The 17,607-nt window shown below is 48.0% G+C and overlaps 1 protein-coding gene across 1 annotated transcript in view; it reads right to left on the reverse strand.

The window, feature by feature from the left end:
- Positions 1 to 17,339, reverse strand: part of CHSY1 (chondroitin sulfate synthase 1) — a 133,982-nt gene extending 116,643 nt beyond the window's left edge. The window contains exon 1 of the mRNA XM_060260414.1: positions 17,020 to 17,339. Coding sequence (XP_060116397.1) covers positions 17,020 to 17,333 — 314 coding nt within the window. The 5' untranslated portion in view covers positions 17,334 to 17,339. The remainder of the gene's footprint in view (positions 1 to 17,019) is intronic.
- Between the last annotated feature and the right edge of the window lie 268 nt (positions 17,340 to 17,607).

Raw genomic sequence — 17,607 nt, forward strand, 5'->3', positions numbered from 1 at the left:
CATCCAGAATAAAACTTTGTTGGTCTTAAAGGTACTACTGGACTCAAACTTTGTTCTGCAGCCTCAGACCAACCTCTTGAAACCTATAAAGGGCACTAAAATCTCCACCACAGGCCATGATGGGCTTAGCTCAAATCTTCCCCCTTTCCAGTCAGATGAGCTGCATATGTTCTAGGGTTGCCATCTTCCAGGCATGGGCTGGAGCTCTCCTGGAGTTACAACAGATGTCCAGTTCCTCTGGAGAAAATGGCTGCTTTGGAGAGTGGGCTTTATAGCATTATACTCTGCTGAGCCCCCCTTTTCCTTCAACCCCACCCTTTCCTAGGCTCTACCCCCAAATCTCCAGGAATTTCCCAAACCAGAACTGGCAACCCTAAAATATCATTCCTTGAAAGTTGAGCAGGCAGCCTTACTTGGTGAAAATCCAGTTTTTAAAACTATAAAAATATATACTTGCAGGGTCAGAATTTGGAACAGTTAACGAGGGTCAGAAAAGTCCATTTAGGAAAGACCAGTTTCGGTTTCTGCCCGCCCCGCCCCTCAAATTGTATTTTTGGGAAAGGGGGAAAAGATGATGGTTCTCCATCCCTCCCCCTTTCTTCAGTCTCCGCCAGTAACTTTTAAAACCAGACGGACACACCTCCAGGTTACAGTAAGCCACTCGCAAGGAGAATACTTCATTCATTCTTTGGAGGTCACGTCCAGGAAAAGAGTCTCTCACTTCAACACCTCCCACCCACCCCCCCCCCCCGCAAGAAAATGGACAGCTCCCCCTTCCAAAAAAAACAAAACAAAACCCAGGTGCCAGGAAGAGGTGACCAAACACATTTTTAATCTATTTTTTCCCAGCATTTATAAAGGAGTTTTTAAAACCCTTTCCAGAAAAACCACAGCCAAAGCTGAAGACAACAGGCAACTCCCTTCGGTCCAAAAGAATCTGGCATTGTTGGGGTTTTTTTAAACTGTTTCTTCAAGCTGCCTTCATTCTCTCATCTATCCCCCACCCCAGGCAGATTCATCTGATAAAGTGGCCAGATTAGGTTCTCTGGGCTACTCTTGTTTAATGACTTCCCTTTACACAAGCCAATTAATTTCCTTTACTCGCTTCCTGCATCATGAAAGATTAACTGCTTGCATTGACAATGAGAAACCATGGACAGGGGAAAAGACTCTAGGTAGACTTGCACAGAGATAAACGTCCGCCTAAGTGGTTTTGCTTTCAGGGTACTGCTTCTTCGCCTGGTTTCTCCTCATGAGGAACACTCCTGTACATCTGTTGTCTTGCATATGCCAAGAAGGCAGGGACATTTTCTTGGGCTGCGCTTCTTCTGTCCTCATTGTTTTAGCAAAATGCAACTCCCACGTTCAGAGAAAACATACCAGTGGCAGGAAGGTTATTTCCACCATGCCTTGCTAGCAAGCTTCCCAAAGGCTTCTGGTCAGCTACTATGAGAAGGAGGATGAAGAACTATTTATTTCGTGCCTTAAACCCCTGCCTTTCTCCCCAGCGGAGACTCAAAGCCCCATAGTTCATTCTCCTCTCCTCCATTTTGTCACCCCAACAACCCTGAGAGGAAGGTTAGGCTGAGTGCACAGTGCTGGCCCAAAGTCACCCAGGTGAGCTTCCACAGCAAACTGGGGTCTCCAAGATCCTACTCCAGGGGTGGCAGAACTTGCTTAATGTCAGAGTCACACAGAATAAATGTCAGAGGTTTGAGAGCCATAAGACATGAATGTCATATGTTTGAGAGAGCTGGAAGGAAGGAGGGAGGGGTGTGTGGAAAGAAAGCAACTTTAAATGCATTTCCAAGCTGCCAGCCAACAGGGCAGTGGGGGCTTCTACAGCCATACAATATCTGTGAAAGAGCCACATGTAACTCCTGAGCCACAGTTTGGCCACCCCTGTCCTACCCTAAAGCTGTAACCACTTCACCACAGTGGCTTTAGAAGGACCCTTGGCTTGATCCAAGAGGACTCTTCTCATATTTTCACAATGCAGTGCTAATTTGTGTTCTTTTCCATTGCCTCGGGAGTCCCCAACCCTTTCAAACCCTGTGGCACCTTTGGAATTATGACAGAGGGTGGTGGGCGCAACCACAAAATGGCTGCCGCAGGAACTGAAGTTACACATACATGCATGAGCCACACACACAAGCAAAGGAAGCCGAATTACAGGAGAGAAGATGGGCAGTTTTAAAAAACACACTGGGAGGGAGGAATGAGAGAACACAAAACCAACACTTTGGCGGCAGCTACCACTGGGACACTATTTAATCGAGCCAGCCAATCAGATCTCCAATGGCCAATCCAAAGCCTTGCTAGGCCCATCACTTGGCCCCACCCTCTTTCTAAAAAGGGACCCCCTGGCTTAGCTTCTCTTTAAGACACCCATAATATATTTCTGAGGAACCCTGGAGCTCTCAAACACAGTGAGGTCTAAAGTACAGCAAGTCTCACAGAAAACCATTTTATGCATCATCATCATCATGGTGTGTGTTGGGAGCATCACTATGCTATGGCTTTTTCCCACATCACTTCAGAAATGCCGTAAGGATCCTAACAACATTTGGCATTTATTGCTTTTGAAGTGTTCATGTATAGCTATCCCAGAACCTCTTACAAGCTACACCAAAGACAGTCTTGGAGCCTCTGAAAGACTAACAGATTTATATGGTTCTGTTCTAGCAAAAGAAGTCTGAGGCAATCAATCTAGCAGTCTTCAGAAAGGTCACGGGACTCCTCTTTCAGTTTGAAGCTAGAATTTTGCAACCATCAGCATGCATAGTCAGCTTCATGGTCCCAGGGAGGGAGGAAGGAAAGGAAGGGAGGGAGAGAGAAAGAGAGAGAGAAAGAGAGAGAGAGAGAAAGAGAGAAAGAGAGGGGAACAGAGAGAGAGAGAGAAAGAGAGAGGAAGAGAGAGAAAGAGAGAGAGAGAGAAAGAGAGAGAGAGAGAAAGAGAGAGAAAGAGAGAAAGAGAGAGAGAGAGGAAGAGAGAGGAAGAGAGGAAGAGAGAGAGAGAAAGAGAAAGAGAGAGAGAGAGAAAGAGAGAGAGAAAGAGAGAGAGAGAAAGAGAGAGAGAAAGAGAAAGAGAGAGAGAAAGAGAAAGAGAGAGAGGAAGAGAGAAAGAGAGAAAGAGAAAGAGAGAGAAAGAGAAAGAGAAAGAGAGAGAGAGAGAAAGAGAGAGAGAGAGAGAGAGAAAGAAAGAAAGAAAGAAAGAAAGAAAGAAAGAAAGAAAGAAAGAAAGAAAGAAAGAAAGAAAGAAAGAAAGAAAGAAAGAAAGAAAGAAAGAAAGAAAGAAAGAAAGAAAGAAAGAAAGAAAGAGGCAACGTCATGAGCTCACAGCCAAGGTGAGAGTTGAACTCAAGAACTCATGGCTGACCAAGCGGACTGGCACAATAGCACGGTTCCTGACCAGGGTCGATCTGCATCTTAGCCTCATTCAACCCACTGAGCCATGGCTCAGTGGGTACGCATCAGCTTGGCATGCAGAAGGTCCCTGGCATCTCTTGTTTTAAAGATCTGGTGATGTGAAGGGCCTTTGCCTGAGATCTTGGAGAGCCACAGCCAGTCTGAGTAGACACTACTGACTTTGATGGACCAAGGGGCTGATCCAGTATGACGTCAGCTTCCTGGGTTTCAGCTTAGAGGAGAAGAGTTCCGTTTCATTTATTAAATTTATACCCTATCCTCCCTGCCGAGGTAGGCTCAGGGCAGCTTACAACATTAGTCATAAGAGATGGTTTTATATCATGCTCTTTGCTACCCAAAGGAATCTCAGATCAGCTTACAATCATCTTACAATCAGAGAGCCAGTTTGGTGTAGTGGCTAAGTGCGCGGACTCTTATCTGGGAGCACCGGGTTTGATTCCCCACTCCTCCACTTGCAGCTGCTGGAAAGGCCTGGGGTCAGCCATAGCTCTCGTAGGAGTTGTCCTCGAAAGGGCAGCTGCTGTAAGAGCTCTCCCAGCCCCACCCACCCCCAGGGTGTCTGTTGTGGGGGGGAGGAAGATAAAAGAGATTGTGAGTCGCTCTGAAACTCTTCGGAGTGGAGGGCGGGATATAAATCCAATTTCTTCCCCTTCTCCTTCCTCTTCTCACAACTTGTGAGGTAGGTGAGGCTGAGAGAGCACTGAGAGAACAGTGAGAAGCCCAAGGTCACCCAGTTGGCTACATGTGGAGAAGGAGTGGGGAATCAAACCCGGTTCTCCCGATTAGAGTCCGCTGCTCTTACCTACTACACCATACTGGCTATGAGACTCCAGCTACAGTAGCATTTTCAACTCATGTTTCTTCCTGGTAATTTGCAGAACTGAATCCCGATTCCCAGAGTAACAGGTGGCACCTATCCTACTTCATTACAGCGCTGTAGCTGGCAGATAATGTCCATGCTTAGAGCAACCCTTCGAACTGAGCACAAGATAAAGCGCTGTCCAGATTCCCCCAACCTACCCAGCCTGGATAGAATCATACAGTTGGAAGGGACCTCCAGGGTCATCTAATCCAACGGGTCCTGCACAATGCAGGAGATTAAAAAATACCTCCCCCTAAATTCACAGGATCCTCATTGCTGTTAGACAGCCCTCTAGCCTGTTTAAAAACCTCCAAGGAAGGAGAGCCCACCACCTCCCGAGGAAGCCTGTTCCACTGAGGAACCGCTCTAACGGTCAGGAAGTTCTTCCTAATGTTGAGCCTCTTTTCTGTGGCCCCAGAAGGTAGGATCAGAACCTGGTGATTGTAATTTCTTTCCTACTGTAACCCTTAGTCAATCCCTTTTTCTGTGGATTCATTTGGGTAGCAAAGAACAGGAAACTCTTCTAATTTAATTTCAACCCATTGGTTCTGGTCCTACCTTCTGTGGCCACAGAAAACAATTCTGCACCATCCTCTACAGGACAGCCCTTCAAGTCCTTGAAGATGGTGATCATATCACCTCTCAGCCACCTCCTTCCCAGGCTAAACATGCCCAGCTCCTTCAACCTTTCTTCATAGGACTTGGTCTCCAGACCCCTCACCATCTTCGGCGCCCTCCTCTGGACCCGTTCCAGCTTGTCTCTATCCTTCTAGCCCAAGCTAGTCCACCCTCAGAAGTTAGGTAAGGCCAGTATTTGGATGGAAGACCACCAAGGAACACCAGGGATGCTACACAGTGGCAGGCAGTGGCAAACCACCTCTTGCCTTGAGAACCCTGTGGAGTCACCATAAATTGGCTGCGACTGGACAAGCAAAAGGAAAAAAGCATGCCTTGAGACCTAAGCAGAGGGCTCTTTACGCTCCTCCACCCTGGGGTAATAAAAGAGGCTTTGGCACAGCCCCACCCTTCACTATCCACTCCTATCTGCCAGCAGATCAGCTTGCCCATGGTGCAGGCAAACAAGGGACATACGGGAAGGTCTTTGCCAAAGCATCTTTTCAAGCTGGAAGGGGGTGGGTTAAGAGCCCTTTGCCAGGGTCTCTGGCTGGGAGAAAAGGGGATTGACCAAGGGTTACAGTAGGAAATAATAAGAGATTTGGAATGTCCTACACCAGGGGTTTCAAACATGCGGCCCAGGGGCCGATTTAGGCCCCCAGAGGACTCCTATCAGGCCCCCGAGCAACTGACTTTCATCTGCTTCCTTCTCCCTCTCTTGCTCCCTTCTGCATCACAGCTTGCTTTGCCAGGCTTGCTCAATCACACAACAGAGCTACTGAGTCAAGTCAGTTTGGTGTAGTGGTTAAGTGCGCAGACTCTTATCCGGGAGGACCGGGTTTGATTCCCCACTCCTCCACTCGCAGCTACTGGAATGGCCTTGAGTTAGCCATAGCTCTTGCAGGAGTTATCCTTGAAAAGGCAGCTGCTGTGAGAGCCCCACCCACCTCACAAGGTGTCTGTTGTTGGGGGAGAAGATATAGGAGATTGTAAGCTGCTCCGAGTCTCTGATTCAGAGACAAGCGCGGGGTATAAATATGCAGTCTTCTTCTTCCTTCTTTTGGCTTAGGCTCCTCCCCCTCCTGGTCCTAGGGAAGGAAGGAAAGAGCCAGAACTTCCTTTGCGCAGTTCCCTGAATCCCAGGAAAAAGTACCTTTAAGACTGTGCACTAATGTTTTAAGGATGTTTTTAAGATTTTTTAAAAATCTTTTGTTTTTGCCTGTAAAGTTTGCCTGCAAAGTTTGTATCTCTGCTACCTGATCATAAAGAGGTACACACATGGCCCGGTCCAACCCGACAAGTCTCATTTATGTCAGATTTGGCCCCTCATGAGTTCGACACCCCTGCCCTACACTAACAGCTGATCAGAAATGATTCCTCTGTCTACCAGTTACTGCTATCCTTGTTCACCTTATTCGGAGCAAGTGTTTTGTTCCCTGCCTTTATACCTGCTCTTTGACCGGCCACTCTTGGATTTTTCTTTCCAGTTGCCAGAGAATATTCTCTTGCTTTTTTTTTCTTTTTAACCAGTACACTTGGCAAAGCAACAGCCTGGGGTCTTCCCTCACCTGCCCACAATGCCTTCTTGATAACGCTAGAAATCTGGCTGGTCTGCCCGTCCGCCCACATCTGTGCCTGCCAAGTAGTAGATTAAGAGAAAAACAAGAGACAATGGTTTTAAAAGCAGACAGCCTCTGAAGAGAGGGGAAAAAATCTCTCTCAAAGAAAACACATCCAATTTGGAGTCACACACTGAATCTGAATGGCAGTGCCTTCAGGAGTGAGAAATGGAGGTATCGTTTTACACAATTCTTAATGGCTGTATGAGATTTATTACTGCAGCACATAGCCATAGGACCGTAAGAAATAACAGGGGGGTGGGTATAAAGATAGGTCAATCAATGGTCATTAAGAAGAAGAAGACTGCAGATTTATGCCCCACCCTTCTCTCTGAACCAGAGACTCAGAGTGGCTTACAATCTCCTTTATCTCTTTCCCTTAAAACAGACACCCTGTGAGGTGGGTGCGGCTGAGGGAGCTCTCCCAGAAGCTACCTTTTCAAGGACAACTGCTATGAGAGCAATGGCTGACCCAAGGCCATTTCAGCAGCTGCAAGTGGACGAGTGGGGGAATCAAACCCGGTTCTCCCAGATAAGAGTCTGCACACTTAACCACTACACCAAACTGGCACCAAACTTAACTAAGATAGCTAAATGGAACCTCCACATTTACGGCCAGTGTACCTTTGAAAGCTAGATGTCTGGGGCAAAAAGGGCAGGCCTTTCATCTTGTGAATACCCACAACTAGTTTTCGAGCTAGCATCATTCATGTAACCTTCCTTCTGTTACTTTCAGCTGGCATTTGTGATAGATATGGAACAGATAAAAGGAAAATGGGACAAAATGCCATTGTTGCAAAAATATTCTGATGGCTTTTCAACCACAGCAAATCAGACCACTGGGTTGTATAACTTCTAAAAAAAAAATTTTTGCCCCAGCAGAAACACCAATCAATCAATCACCTTTATTGGCATGATATCCAACATAGCAAGGAACCAATCTGTCCATCAAATGGCAGTTTACAAATACATTAAGCATTAAATACAAACATTTTGCAACAGTTTCAATGACCAATTGGTTTCAAGTTGACAGCAAGAAGACAATTTTACATTTGTCAGGCTTTGCTGCTTGCTACCTCAGACAGGGGTCAATGAGTATAGAATGCAAGTCAGAATAAAAAGTACAGTTTAGGAATACATGTTCTAGAGTTTCTAACTCTGGACATGCACAAGTGCACAGTCTGTTAACACAGCAGCAGCTCGCCAGGGTTTCTAGGGCAAAGAATGGTTTTTTCGAACACATGTAGGAGATGCCAGGGATTGAACCCAAGTCTTTCTGCATGTACCATCCCGCTGAGCCATGGCTCCTCAGGATATTGTATCCCCAGACAATCAACAGTGCAGTCCAAAACAAAGTGTCAGCCTTTGAAGGCTGTTGAGGCCAATGGGCTTAAAAGGGTGTTAGTGTTTAAGAAGAAGATGATATTGGATTTATACCCCGCCCTCCACTCTGAAGAGTCGCAGAGTGGCTCACAATCTTCTTTATCTTCCTCCCCCACAACAGACACCCTGTGAGGTGGGTGTGGAGAGAGCTCTCACAGCAGCTGCCCTTTCAAGGACACCTCCTGCAATAGCTATGGCTGACCCGAGGCCATGCTAGCAGGTGCAAGTGAAGGAGTGGGGAATCAAACCCAGTTCTCCCAGATAAGAGTCCGCACACTTAAGCACTTCACCAAACTGGCTCTCCAAGCCAGGGTTGCACTATCCCCCTTATACAAGTGAAACAAACTACTGGGCCAATTTAATACATACACCTGATAAAGATTTTTGTATTTTCTTACATGGTAGCAAAAAAAAAAAAAAATCTTGTAAAAAGGTCAGCTTTTTTAAGGTATATGTTTTATGCAACTTTCTGGTACTGATTTTAATACTGCTGTAACCCACCTTGGGTTTGGAAATGCTTGGGAGAAAGACGGGCATATACAGTATATTAAAATTATACATGAACACCACACACACAGAGTCCAGTGAAATATATTAGCACTGCCTGTTTTGCAGAAGCAAAGGACAACACTGCCCAGATCAGGCACAGAAACTCAGCAGTCCCATGACCAATGTCCCCTCTAAGCTGCAGAGTCTTGTGAGCAAAAATTCTACTTTGTGAGCTCCTGGCATTAAAGTTATGAGCTCCTGCATCAATTATTGTGCTCTGGGGTCATCCTTTTGGAGCTAAGACAAAAATGTGTGAGCAGGAGGCTAAAAATCTGTGAGCTAGCTCACCCTCAACTCAGTTTAGAGGGAACACTGCTCATGATATGAACATGCCTCTTACCAAAATCAGAGCACTCTGCTCAGCGCACTCTTTTGACTCCAAGAGATCTCCAGGGTTCCAGGCAGAGAGAACACCCCTAGCACATTCTTACCCAAGGTCCATTTACCTGGAGATTACCTTTTTGGCCTTGGCCCCAGCCTGGTGGAATCAGCTCCCCTCAGAGATCCAGGCCCTTTACTGAATTGTTACCTTTATTTTATTTTTATTTATCAGATTTATATCCCACCCTCCCCCAACAGGCTCAGGGCAGCTAACAACAGTTTAAAAACATTAGCAATTTACAAACATATTAAAATTAGATATATAAAAACATTTCCATAGATATTAAAAATCCGAGATGGCAAGCTTCTGATTTCCATTATATCAATTCAGTGAGATTGTCAATGCTGACGGTAATAGCCACCTCCCCCTAACTGTTAAAGACGAGTTTGAAAAGTCTGGTCTTACAGGCCCCGCGGAACTGTGGCAGGTCCGTGATGTTTTCGGGGAGGGCATTCCACAAAGTGGGGGCTATTACCGAGAATGCTCTGGCTCTGGTGTTGGTCAATGGAGCTTCTTTCGGTCCAGGGATCTTGAGATTTTGCGACCCTCTAGGGCCTGTAAGACGGAGCTATCCCACCAGGCATTTGGTTGAGGCAGCGGACGTCCTACTCCACCGGCTGGGCCCTATGCTGCAACACCACCTCTGCTGCAATACTGATTTTATACTATGTTTAGTATATTATAATGAGCCCAACTGAGCCGCCAAATTGTATTGCCTACTTTTATTGGTTTAATTACTGTTTTAAAATGTTCTTATCCACCCTGAGCCCGTCTGGGAAAGGGGGGAATATAAATTAACTAAACAAAATAAATAAAGAAACCTTTTGCATGTGTGACAGGCCTTTCACTTGAGTAGCTCTGACAGTCTGCAGTAGAAGAGCAAGGTTCAAAACGGTGGCACATGACAAGGCTACAAGATTTCCAGGGTAGGAGAGTCAATATGCTTATCCCCTGGCGATCTTGTTGGTCTTTAAGAAGAGGAGAAGGAGACTGGATTTACACCCCGCCTTTTACAACCTGAAGGAGTCTCAGAGTGGCGTGCAATCTCCTTCCCTTCCCCTCCCCACAACAGACACCCTGTGAGGTAGGTGGAGCTGAGAGAGCTCTGAGAGAACTGCTCTTCAGCAGAGGCAGCTCTGTGAGAACTTGCGACTACCTCAAGGTCACACCAGCAGTTTGCATGTGGAGGAGAAGGGAACCAAACCCAGTTCTCCCAGATAAGAGTCTGTGCACTTAACCACTACACCAAACTGGTGCTACTGGACTCGAACCTTGTTCTTCTCCCCGCCCTGTGCTATCAGAAGGTTTTGCAGCTGGTTCCCCCACCTACACCCCAATATTTCTGACAGGGGAGGCCGTAGCAGACCCTTAACCCTTTCAGTGCTTCTTCAGCCCGTATCAGGGGCTGCTCTTTACATGTATATTTGCCACTCAGGTTCACACTGCTTTGCCCAAGCAGCCATTTGAATGCTTTTAAGTAGCACCAGTGTTGTTGGAAACAACAGGAGAAATACTTCCCTTCCAGCAACGATGAGAGAATCCTGTAAGGTCAGGGGTTTTGAAATATGAGCGAGGAAGCCCTGGAGTTCCTCAGAAAAACCATCAACAGTTTCTTACTGGAAAGACCAGGAAGGGCTTCCCCAAAAGAAATCCCACCCCTGCTCTCCTGTGACACACAGCCAGAGGGCCACATCCAGATGGTGCTAGCAGAAGCCCTGGATTGGGTGAGGCCTGCCCGCCCTCTGCCGTGCATGACCCACTAGGGTGTAGTGGTCAAAGTACTGAATAAGAATCTGAGAGACTCAGCTCTGAAGCCACACTCTGCCATGGAAGCTCACTGGGTGACCTTGGCCCAGTCACATACTCTCATCGAATCACAGCACTGGAAGGGACCTCCAGGGTCATCTAATCCAACCCCTGGTGCCAGCGGCAGACTGGGTCTAAAAATATTGGTCGCCAGGAGACACAGGGGGCCCACCCACAACTATAAGGTTATCATTTCTTTTTTGTTACGAAATAAATAAAATTTTCAAAAAATACGTGTGGGGGGAAAAGGTACAATTAAAACTTTTGAGATATATATAAAATTTCAGCGTACATCTATTTTACATCTTACTGGCAGAATACAGTAGATACTAAATGTAAATACAGATTTGCATTTGCTCCAGGGGAGTTGATCTCTGCCAGCTGGAGATCCCCAGGCCCCATCTGGAGACTGGCAACCCTAAATACAATGTAAATTTCAGTTGCATAACAGTAACGATGCTGAGACGTCTATTCTATTTTCAAGCTACTAACATATTGTTTAAGGGGGCCCACGTGCCATCAGGCAAGCTGACACCCTGGCCAGCCTGCCCCTGCCTGGCGCAATGCAGGAAATTCACAAATGCCACTTCCCCCCCCCCCCCCGGCATTCCCCCAGTGACCCCTGCAGGCTCCATGCTCAAAAGATGGCAAAAAAACACCAGGATCCCTGCCAAAATGGCCTAGAGAAAAGCTGCTGCCTGACCCCAAAGCAGTGAACATCATTTCCCTGGGTGTGTAAGGAAGGGTCATGAGAACTAAGCCCTGATGCAACCCTCCCTGCCCTCTTCCTCGTGATCTAAGTTCACAGAATCAGCATTGCCAAGAAAGTTTTATTGTGGGTATAAGCCAGGAATGGGCAAACTGCAGTTTGGGAGCTACATGTGGCTCTTTCATGCATTCCGTGTGGCTCTTGTAGCCCCCACTTCCTGTTACCTGGCTTGGAGAAGGCATTTGTCTCTTTAAATCACCTCTCCAAGCCAAGCCAGCCAGTGGCTTGGAGAATGCACTTAAAGTTGCTTTCTTTCCACCTCTCCCTCCTCCCATTTCCTTTCCTTCCTCTCTCCCTGCTCTCAAGCATCTGACATTCATGTCTTGCAGCTCTCAAAACACCTGCCATTTATTCTACGTGGCTCTTACATGAAGCAAATTTGACCAACCCTGGTAGAAGCTTTCATGTGCATGCACACAAAAGCTTATACCCAGAATGAAACTCTGTTGGTCTTAAAGGTACCACTGGGCTCAAACTTTCTTCTACTTATTTACTTCATTCATTCATTTTTTCCTAAAGTGGCTATCATCATTCTCCTCTTTTTCATTTCATCTTCAAAACAACCCTGGAAGGCAGATTGGTGTAGTGCCAGTTTGGTGCAGTGGTGAAGCGCGTGGATTCTTATCTGGGAGAACCGGGTTGGATTCCCCACTCCTCCACTTGCAGCTACTGGAATGGCCTTGGGTCAGCCATAGCTCTCTTATCTGGGAGAACAGGGTTAAATTCCCCACTCCTCCACTTGCAGCTGCTGGAATGGCCTTGGGTCAGCCATAGCTCTGGCAGAGTTGTCCTTGAATGGACAGCTGCTGTAAGAGCTCTCTCAGCCCCACCTACCTCACAGGGTGTCTGTGGGTGGCGGAGGGGGAGGAAGGTAAAGGAGATTGTGAGCCACTCTGAGACTCAGAGTACAGGGTGGGATATAAATCCAATATCTTCTTCTAGGTTAGGCTGAGAGTGTGTGACTGGCCCCCGGTTGCACAGTCACGAATGGGGATTTATACCTGAATCCCCTAGTCTGACCCCCGACCCACTGACTTGACTCTATCTCACAGAGCTGGGTGCTCTGATAAAATGGAAAAGGCCACAAGGCTGCCCTGAGTCTCTTGGGAGGGAGGGATAAATATTAGAGCAAGACTAAACGTGTGAGCTGTGAGAAGAGAACTAATCCCTGGGGAAGCACTTGGTGTAATCTGCTTTCATTCATGGGAACAAGAGCAAACGCTCGGGTTGCATCTGGATGTTTCTTGTTAAGGACCGTCCCCCTTTGCCCCTTCAGAATTAGCAACCCTCTCTTTTAACCACCTTTTAAAAATACATATATTCACTTGCTGCAGAAACGGGTGGGAGGAAGATCTGTAAAGCAGACGTCCTTTGGAAAGAAAACAAAGCGGCTTTGCCCCAAGAGCTGATCACACAAACAAGATTAAGGGGATGACTGGGGGCGGGGTGTGTGTGTGTTTTGCTGCTACCGCATGCAACCGCCTTCCAAGCGTCGTAAGTGCTTCTGTGATACGGCCGTCAGAACTACGGCTGACATAGTTTGAAGGCATTCGGTGGTTCAGTCCTGGTATGCATGCCCCACAAAGGCAGGCTGCGTTTCAGGCAGCAGACTGCAGGCATTACCATTTTCAGGCTCCTCAGGAAAAAAACCCCAGCTCCCTGAAATGAGAAAACCAGCACACAAGGGTGCAAAGATTCTAGCCAAACTGCTTTCTGCTAGAAAAAAACTATACATTGCTAACTGGGCCTTTTTTATTATTAAAACAAGGAAGAACTGTTTAAGAATGATCCAAGCGTGCAGCCCTGTTGGCCTGAAGCAGCTGAACAAAGCAGGAGTCAAGTTTCACCTTTAAAGACCAACAAAGTTTTATTCAGAACGTAAGCTTTCGTATGCTAAAAGCACCCTTCTTCAGACGAAGAAATAAGGTACCATGTCTTGCCTGAAGAAGGGTGCTTTTAGCACACGAAAGCTTACGTTCTGAATAAAACTTTGTTGGTCTTAAAGGTAAAACTTGACTCCTGCTTTGTTTAAAAATGAGAGAATCGGGGGGGGGGGTTAAATGTCCTTCTGGTGTTACTGCAAAAGAGAATCTAAACTGGAGCTGTACAGACATGGGTGGTTTTGAGATTTTCATGGAAAGAGTCCCTCGGTACAGGAAACAGATTCTGCCTGCACCCTCCCCCATGCCATGGCACTATTTCACATTATCACATACGAATTAATGGATTGCCCTTCATTCCTCCAGGGAAAATAAAAGCAATGCCCTCTTCAAGACAAGGTTACCCTAAGGAACAACCCAGAAGCACTCCTTGGAGAGCCAGTTTGGTGTAGTGGTTAAGTGTGCGGACTCTTATTTGGGAGAACCGCGTTTGATTCCCCACTCCTCCACTTGCACCTGCTAGCAAGGCCTTGGGTCAGCCATAGCTCTGGCAGAGGTTGTCCTTGAAAGGGCAGCTGCTGGGAGAGCCCTCTCCAGCCGCACCCACCTCACAGGGTGTCTGTTGTGGGGGAGGAAGGGAAAGGAGATTGTGAGCCGCTCCGAGACTCTTCGGAGTGGAGGGCGGGATATAAATCCAATATCTTCATCTACCTCACAGGGTGTCTGTTGTGGGGGAGGAAGGGAAAGGAGATTGTGAGCCGCTCTGAGACTCTTCGGAGTGGAGGGCGGGATATAAATCCAATATCATCTTCTTCTTCTTCTTCTTCTTCCTTGAGGTGTAGGCCTTTCCAGGGTACAGGAAGGCAACTGTGGAAATTCACTGTCAGAGGATGTAGTGATTGTCACAGGATTTTTTTTGTAACAGGAATGTCTTTGCATATTAGGCCCCTGATGTAGCCAATCCTCCAAGAGCTTACAGGGCTCTTAGTAGAGGGCCTATTGTAAGCTCCAGAAGGACTGGCTACATCAGGGGTACAAAGCAGGAGTCAAGTATCAACCTTTAAGACCAACAAACTTTTATTCAGAATGTAAGTTTTCATGCGCAGGCACACTTCTTCAGACGAGCAATGAGGTACAGTAAGCAGAGCTACATATAGCTAGCTGGTGCAGTTTAGAATGCAAAGTGGTATGAAGTTAAAATGCAAAAGCAGAATAGTAAAATTCACAAATTCAGAAAACTTTTGATCTGGGTGGCATTAGCATGGGAAACCAAAAAAACAGTAACATGTCAGAATGTGAGAATGCCTGTTAACTCTTCTATTGATAATAAGCCCGGGTCAAAATCACCACATCAGGGGTGTGTGGCCTAATATGCAAAGGAGTTCCTGCTACAAAAAAAGCCCTCACAAACATAGACTGGTTGAAAAAGGGGTTAGATACATTCGTGGAGGAGAGGGCCATCAATGACTACTAGACACTAAAAGGAACCTTCACGTCCTGGGTTGGTGAAGTTCTGACTATCAGGACGCCACATCGGAGGAATGTCTCAGCCTCTGTGCCCTGTTGTCAACTGTCCAGAGGAACCGGTCAGCTACTGGGTGAAACAGGACGCTAGACTAGATGGACCACTGGTCTGATCCAGCAGGGCTCCTCTTGAGTTCTTAATTTATTAATAAACTCACAGAGCAATGGCTGGAGAAGTCCAGCCAGCTTTTCTGCTTTTGGAAATGCATGGAGGTTCCTGGGAGTGGTATGCGGAGTTGGGGAATGGCTTTGAACACACCCATCCCTTCTGCCTACCGAAATCTGGGCTAGATAAGATAAAAATCAGGTAAATTTTTGTGCATACACTCTTAAGGATCTGGATGCCCTCAAACAAAAGAGCACGGCAAATTTCACATTTTGCATAGATAGGAGCAAGTCAACCTGAAACATGGGTCACGCTCCCTGGAGCGCCTCATTTACTCTTTGCAGAACAGCCATTAGGTTAAGAATTTCTTCCCCCCAGGTTATTGTACGCAGTCTAGCAGGTTTCATCACTTCCCACCTAAGCTGCTTTTTAGTCATTCTCTCCGGCAGACGCCTTAAAGCAGAGATGGCATCAGAACAGAAGAAGCTGGGTGAAGAAGAAACTCCATTCAAGAAGCGGGAAAACCGTGCATTTGCGCAGGGGCCCACAAAAAGCACAGCTTGAAGGTTTCAGTTGTTCGGGGCACGAAATTTCTCGCAAGAAACGGCCAGGTCTCAGCCTGCAAGTCAAAGACTCTGACTGTCTTCGACAACCAGATGCAAGGCCAAAAAACTGCTCTCTCCTGAAAAAAACCTCCCTTGCCACTCACAGGGCCCGCTCTTCTTGGGTACAGACATTTGTAGATAAAATAGCTCCTTTCGGGGATTCCAACAGTAAGAGGATCCGTCGGGATAAATGGGGAGGCCTTCTCAGCAGTTATAAGGCCCTGCTCTGTCTGTGCTCAGAAGGGCAGATATGCAGTAAGGCACCCCCCCCCCTCCACCCCAATGACAAAGCAGGTTTGAGATTCTGACAACGGAAGAAAAATCAAAACAGATTCTCCCCTTCTCCAACGTAAACCTCAAAAGCAACTTCTTAACCGAGGGAAAAGCTCAGTGTGAGCAAGAAGGCTCCGATTAAAGTCCCAACAGTGCCTCAGAAACCAACAAGATTTCCAGGGGATCTCCTCGCCTTTCCAAAAGACCCCAGGGCCACCTATAATGAGAGAGTTTATATTATGCCTTTAACAAGTTCAGAATTAGCATTCAAAGGGGGGCGGGGTGTTCAAGCACATCTCAGAGCAAAGATTCCTCTCCCCAGAGTGAGAGAGGCAAGTACAGGCTATGCGGCTGCCACATCTCTAGAACCCGATAAAGGCCAGCAACAGAGCGGCTGCATCAAGTAGACGGAAAGAGCCGCAGATCTTCCAAAGCACCCTAAAGCAGGAGTCCCCAACCCCCAGGCGGTGGACCAGTACGGGTCTGTGGCCTATCAGTATCATATATATTACAATGTAGCAATAATAAGACAACATTGGATTTATATCCTGCCATTCACTCCAAATCTCAGAGTGGCTCACAATCTCCTTTATCTTCCTCCCCCACAACAGACACCCTGTGGAGTGGGTGGGGCTGAGAGAGCTCTCCCAGAAGCTGCCCTTTCAAGGACAACTCCTACAACAGCTATGGCTGACCCAAGGCCATTCCAGCAGCTGTAAGTGGAGGAGTGGGAAATCAAACTGGGTTCCCCCAGATAAGCGTCTGTACACTTAACCACCACACCAAAATGTGCGCAATTCTATCATCTCGAAACCATCCCCCCCCCCCACCATGGAAAAATTATCTTCCACAAAACTGGTCCCTGGTGCCAAAAAGGTGGCGAACCGCTGCCCTAAAGAATGTGTGTGAGTGTGTGTGTGGGAAATGTCACACGGTGTCATATGGTATAGAAAGCTACAGTGTGCCAAAAGAGCTTCTTCCTAGCCTACACATTATAGGACTTAGGAGCTTCACGCAGACCCCACCTTTCTGGGCAATGTAGGCTCAAAGCTGCCCACATTCTCTATTTTATCCCCACAGCGACCTTGCAAGGTAGGACAGGCGTGGGAGGGGCAGGAGGGGTTAAAGGGCCAGGCAGCAATGAATGCAGCTCCCTCCCCCGGTTTTCCCTGCCTGCCTCTCCCCACAGGGGCAGGAAGAAGGGGGCAAAGGCTCACCTGTAGACAGCCACGGCCCGGTTCTGCAGGTACTTCTGAGCCGTCATGACGCCCACGAAGAGGAAGTTCTTGGCCGGCGGGTTGGGGCTTTGGGGCTGGGCGGGCTCGCGGGGCCACAGCAAGCCCCCCGGGGCGTCCCGCTGGAGGAGGCCGCCCGCCAGCTTCCCCCGGCACCCTTCCAGGCTGGCCTTGCGCCGGTGGCCGCCGCTCTTCAGCTCCGAGGCCCGCGGGAGGATGAGCCGGGAGGCCAGGACGAAGCCCAGGACCAGACCGAGCAACACGCTGAGCCAGGAGCGGCGGCTTCTGCCAGCCATTCCCCCCGCCCCGCAGCTCCCCAAAAGACCCAGGCGCGCCCCCGCCCCGCCCGGGAGAAGAGGCTGCTGGCGATGGCAACCCCGGGCTCTCCCAGCCGCCCACCTGCCAGCCAGCCAGCCGCCCTCCCCGCCTGCGCGGCCCCCGACCCTGCCTTGCCTGGCCACTCGCGCCGCCCCCCTCGCTCCAGGAGGAGAAAGCCAAGCGCAGCCCCCCCAAAGCCCCGCCGGCTTTGCGCCCCCCTCGGCCGGCCTGGCCTGCAGCAGCGCCGCCGCC

This window comes from Heteronotia binoei, chromosome 19, assembly GCF_032191835.1.
Source record: "Heteronotia binoei isolate CCM8104 ecotype False Entrance Well chromosome 19, APGP_CSIRO_Hbin_v1, whole genome shotgun sequence".
NCBI classification, from domain to species: Eukaryota; Metazoa; Chordata; class Lepidosauria; order Squamata; family Gekkonidae; genus Heteronotia; species Heteronotia binoei.